The sequence below is a fragment of the Onthophagus taurus genome, chromosome 6, assembly GCF_036711975.1.
Source record: "Onthophagus taurus isolate NC chromosome 6, IU_Otau_3.0, whole genome shotgun sequence".
NCBI classification, from domain to species: domain Eukaryota; kingdom Metazoa; phylum Arthropoda; class Insecta; order Coleoptera; family Scarabaeidae; genus Onthophagus; species Onthophagus taurus.
In genome coordinates this window covers 20310537-20316449 of record NC_091971.1, presented here as the reverse complement: position 1 = coordinate 20316449, position 5913 = coordinate 20310537, and the positions used below count along the sequence as shown (strand labels likewise).

The window sequence follows — 5913 nt, the reverse complement described above, 5'->3', positions numbered from 1 at the left end:
TAATTAATCCAAATCTTATCTCGAAGTTTCTAAGTATTAATAATTAATAGATCAAGGTATTAACAAACCCAAGGCAAAACGTTGACGGCTTCAATGAAACATTGATATATATTAAGATGTGATTAGTTCTGCTACTGGATTTACCTTCGTATTTAATCTTACAAAACACTCCTTATAATTATTTTATTTCTTATAATTCTTAAATCTATTTTTATATAAATCATAACTTTCACTTTTCAAATAAAGACTCATCAAGCTATTTCTTTGTTAGCGTTAATAAATTTAAGTCGATTGTTGCGTTACAATCCAAATAGCCACCGGACGGTTCCAAGATCTTAAATGCAGATATTAAAATGAAGTAGAAAGCTTTACCGAACCGGATTTCACGGCTCCGTTATTTATAATGCGAGAAGTTGATTGAAGAAATAAAATAGAGATTGATCGAAATTAATTTTTGATTTTATTTATTTATATATTAATTTTGTTTTAAAATAAATTTATTTTTATTTTTGTTTAAAGTTTATGTCTAACAAATTTTTTTGGGTAATATTAAATTTGATTTAGATGCATTTTTGCTCTAATCGAAAAAATGAAAGTAGAAAAATCGTCAAAAAGTGAAAGTAAACGGAGAAAGTTGCTTACATACCCGTTTTAAGTTAAAAAAAAGATCGGAGACGTCTTCAGTTTCGTAATTGTGAAAAAGATTTAAATAAAACGCTAAAAGTTTTGTATTAAATATATTTCTTTATTTAATATTTAATATCGTAGGGGTTTTCTTACAAAAAAAGAGTGTTTTTCTACTTACTATTATATCTGCACAACCTAAAAGATAAAGTACTAATTTCAAAAAATCAAATAACTACATAGTAACTTTCTATTTTGAGGCATAAATTTTTTTAAAGGATTTTTTTTTATAAAACAGTCTGGTTGATGGTCTTTTTTTTAAAAAAGAACGTTTATTACACAAAAATTAACAATTAAAATCACGCACACAGTCGATGATATTGATAATAAATACATTAAGACATAGTTGGTAGCTGATTTTTCGTCTACTCAACAGCGCTTTTAATTAATTGAGTGAAAAGATAAGACCTTTTCGTATAAAAGGTAATAAAAAAAAAATTTAATCGCAGTCCGATATAATTCACTTATTTACACTTGTACATGACTTAGAAGAAACCATCTCCGGTAGGATCATTTACCCACGGATAGTTATTGGGGCACCTCACGCACGTTTGCAAATTAATGGTTTCCCCGGGCACTTCTTTCGATGTCAATTTACAAGAATGTGGTACCCAACAAGCAGGAATACCATCGACGACGCACTTTTCCCTCCATGGTTCGAAATTTTTCGCTTCAGAAATTGTCCTTGGATTTTGAATCCATTGAATTACTTGGGTCATCGTTACAAAATAAACGTCGTTGTGATTGCTTAAAATTTCGTCAATCCAATAAAGGAAAGCGTCCAAAAATTCGGGATTATTTTTTAACCAAGCCGCATGGAAATATAATCCAAGAGGGGCGCGATTTTCTTCGTAATGCCTATCGAAATTGTGATTCAAGAAGTTATAAAATTGATCTCCGGTTAAAATGTTTGAGCAAGAATCAACCATAGCACAACCGGGGAGATATTCATCGTTGGTTGGATCTTCTCTTCGATCTAATTCATTTAAAATCATCTCCCAAACTGCGTGACTTCTTGTTGGGCAACTTTGAAGATTACCGTGACATCTATGCGGCATTCTGAAATACATGGTGTAAGGCCATAATGGTGGGTTACTTAATGGTGCGGTAATTGTTGAATCATATAAGAAAGCTTGTTCTTCCATCATCGTAAATTGATTATTTCCACCAACTCTTAAATAAGGAGCTCTTACTCCTACAACGCTGTTATCGGTTAAATTCGCGAATTTCTCGGTTATTATTCTCATTCCAGCCATTTCTTTCGCCCAATCATCAACGGTTGCATTACTCCAGAAACGCTCCTCATCGTTATGACTGTAAAAGAATAGTTATAAAGAATAGATACAAAGATAAAATAAATTAATTAAGCTTATTTGGTATTTTAACCTTCATTAATGTTTACTTGTGGTTACTTCAAGGAAATTATTTAAGATTGCAGCATTCTAATACGTAACGTGATTTAACGACTTCCTTGTTAGCGTTGAAAATGTTTAAAAGGTATTAAAAAGTTTGTTGATTCAAATCAAAAGAAATCTTCATTGATTATGTAATTAATGAACTTTTGATTTAGGAAATGATGGTTATGATTTTTTTTTAATTAATTTATTCCCTTTTCTTGTTAATTTTAGATTCGTAATGCTTTCAATTATAGCCTTGATAAATAAAATTTGTTTTAACCTTGTTTTTAAATTGTACATTTTTAAGAAAATAATTAAGGTCATTAAAATTTCACTTTTGAAATAATAATTAACTCTAATTATCCTTTAATTTATAAAATAACTAAAGATAATCAATTTTTATCACTTACGTAATCGAATGGACAGCAATTTCGTGTCCTTTTCTATGCATTTCTTGAACCGCGGAATAATTAGTGTATTTATGAGAAACGAAGAAGGTCGATTTGATATCACAACCGTTCGGGTTTTTGCGATTTCCATTAAAAATTTCTTTGTATAACTCAATGTTATTGTTGTTGATAGCATCGTCGAAAGTAATCGTAATCATTTGAGGAACTTCTTTAGCGGGTAAATCCCCGGGAACTTGGGTTCCATCTTCGGAACAGAAACAATCCGGTAGTACACAAACGGCTGGATCACAAGGTGGCGCTCTATTCGGGTCATTATCAATATCTAAATAATTACAAAAACAGAAAAAAAAATTGTTGATAAAAATCTTTTCGAATTGAAATCTCGTTATGTAACAACTTCTCGGCAGAGAGGTTATATTGAGAGAAGTGAGAGTTGCTTTCCCCGATTCGAGACGAGGAAAGTGAAACCGAGGTCGAGACTTGAAAAACCAGCAGAAGGTTTTAGGGCTCCGCAAGGTCACATTCCGCGAACGCCAGAATTTAACCGTGCACGTTGAATCTCTTTTATATAATGTAACATTTTTTTAACACTTACCACAAGTGTTTTCATCTGAACCATCGGCACAATCCTTTTCTCCGTTACAAAATAGACCCCTATCTATACAGCTACCATCTCCACAAGCTAATTGGCCATCTTGACAAAGAGGTTCATCGGTGAAAAGTAAAGGCTTTACTTTTCGCTCTTTATTTTTCAACTTGCAATTTTTTACGGAATCTTTCCAATCACAAGTTTGTTTTTCAATATCAAAGTAAAGACCGGCTGGGCAACGAATTGCTTGAAGACCCTGAAGATGAGATGAGTTGAAAATTTAAGTTTCATTATTTTTTTTTTGATGGAATAAACTTACTGAGGATGTACATTGGATAACATCTCTGCAATTATCTCCTTCACCCGCTACTAATCTAAACCATTCTCCCGCATCTTTATCTTTACAAAGTTCCGTTTCAAAACTATCCTCTTTTTTTGCTGCCGTTTCTTCCTGGGCGCCTTAAAAAAGTTTTTATTCATACATAATTATGTAATTAAATTTCCTTGATACATTTAATCCGATTCTGATTCAAGTATCAATTTCAATTAGTATTGAAAATTATTCACATAATAGCTACAAGGTAAGAATATCTAGAAATTGGTCACTCCAAGTGTTATAGGCGCGTAGGTATGCTCGTGAAAGTGGTTTACCTTGCAATTTTCACTTGTGGCTATGTGGTCACGTGCGATTATCAGACATTTGACAAGTTCTTTAGAAGACATAAATTTTTATTGAAAACAAGAATTTATTATTATTTTTATCGTTAAATTAAGCAATACCGATACATTAAATTAACCACAAAAAGCTTCGAATTCAATCTTTTAATTTAAAACAAAAGTAAACAATATTAAAAAGAAAGTTTCTTTCTTAACTGCTTATTGATATCGCCTTAAATTAAAACCGACAAATTAATTTTAAAATTAATTAATAACCACAAGAAAAATCTAATAAACAAATCTAAATTTCTCTCGAGTAAAACTAACGTTGATATAAAAGTGAATGGTAACTTTCAATTTTAAACATATGTTGCACGATATCCAATACGAAAACGTTAAATAACCAAAAATGTTTAATCCATTTTAAAAAAAATTAATATTACATTTCCGATTGATTAAAAAAGGTTAATATATTTCTTTTAGTAACTTACCGGTAATGGCGGCCAGTGAAATTAAAAATAGCGCACTGTAAAAGCGCGCCATCACAAAGAACTTAACAACGGCACAGCTTCGCACTTGACAGGCTTTCTTGGATGTGGCAGTCGGCTTTTATAGTCGTCCTACATCGGCTGGTAAGTCGTACGTAGTACGAAAGAAACGACGTGGGTCTCTATGGCAGGTGACCCAATGTTCATTTGAAAACGAATCGGCCGAAGGTACCCGAAGAAACGATCTTCACCAACTCTACCAAAAAATCGTTGAGGTGCTCTCTGCTGCTTCTTATTCGAAGAGAGACGGTAGAGTATTGGAATGGATTTTCTTCGGCACACTGGTTTTGATACTATTCAGTTTAAGAAAAAATGTCTCACGGTGTTGAAAATTTCAATTCTCTTATAACCACCTCACTTGAATAACTCGAAAGAATTAAATTCTTTTTAAGAAATTTTCATTAAACGTAAATTACAAAATAACTTTCTCTTTGACTCATCATTTTACAAGAATAATTAAGTATTAGAAAATAAATTCGAAATCTTTTCAACATTACTTATTTTTTATCACAAAAAAAATTCAACAAAGACTATCCCATTTTCTAGTACCTGTTCATGTAAAACTCTTCGAGATGCTTCGAGTCTTCGACCACCTTGAACTTTGGATTAATACGCCTCCTGTTGCACACAATAAATTCCGCGTATTTAAATCACGCCGGTTGTTTTTCAAGCGAACGTTCCCTTTTCATTGTAAATTTTAATTTGAAAAACGTTATTATACGATGGAAATGAAAAATCTTTGTGATATAAATGATTTAAATCGTTACAATCTCCACACATCATGAATTGGCAAAATATTCTGCATGCAACCTCAAGAAAATTTGAATTAATAAGAAAATTGATTAAACAACTTAGATAACTGTAGAGGATTTCATTGAAAAGGTGAAGAATTCTTTCATCATCAGATTTAATTATATAGAAATGATGGGAAATAACAAAATTCAATGTCAACATTATATAAATGAATCAAATGAATAAACAATTTAATTAATATTATTGATTATTACTCAATGCAACGAATATTATTATATAGCTTGTGGAATATAAGCTTCAGTGTTGAATAATCAGAAATAAGAATTCAACAAGATATCGAGTCTAAATATTGTACCTTGAAAAGTAAAAAATGGTTGCCATTTAACGCAAAAAAAAAGCTACAAATCCTATACAACAATTATGAGCAATTATGAACTTTAGCTTAGGTAAAAATTAAGTAATTTAGTGCACTAGTAATATGTTAAATGCTACGTGATGTTGACATTCAAACTTGAGTTTCCAAGGTACAATAAATCATTATCAGAATTTCTTGTGAACGATTCCAACAATAATTATGTTATTTATAAGATCGAATACATTTTCAAATCATTTAAATTACTAGTAGAGTAAATAATGGAACCGTCAAAAATCTCTTCTTTTTGTGAATAAGATCTTGAAAAATTACCAGTACTTACAATAAAGGTTAAGATACAAAACTTAAAATGCGCGTGAAGACAACCAACAATAACACAAAACTGTAATTAATAAATTTAAGAATCAGAAAAGATGATAAAAACCATAGCGAAACCAAAGCTCAGGGGTATATTGCTAATTCAGAGCCACCAACATAATAATAATAATGTTTATTGCCTCAA

At 31.0% G+C, this 5913-nt stretch overlaps 1 protein-coding gene across 1 annotated transcript; it reads right to left on the bottom strand.

Moving 5' to 3' along the window:
• Positions 1-724: 724 nt before the first annotated feature.
• Positions 725-4359, bottom strand: LOC111419684 (chitin deacetylase-like protein serp). The gene is made up of 5 exons (XM_023052538.2): positions 4229-4359; positions 3400-3539; positions 3087-3336; positions 2492-2813; positions 725-1998 (listed from the first exon to the last, which is right to left on the bottom strand). Exons 1-5 carry the CDS (start codon positions 4278-4280, stop codon positions 1170-1172), a joined length of 1593 nt encoding a protein of 530 aa, XP_022908306.1. The 5' UTR covers positions 4281-4359; the 3' UTR covers positions 725-1169.
• Between the last annotated feature and the right edge of the window lie 1554 nt (positions 4360-5913).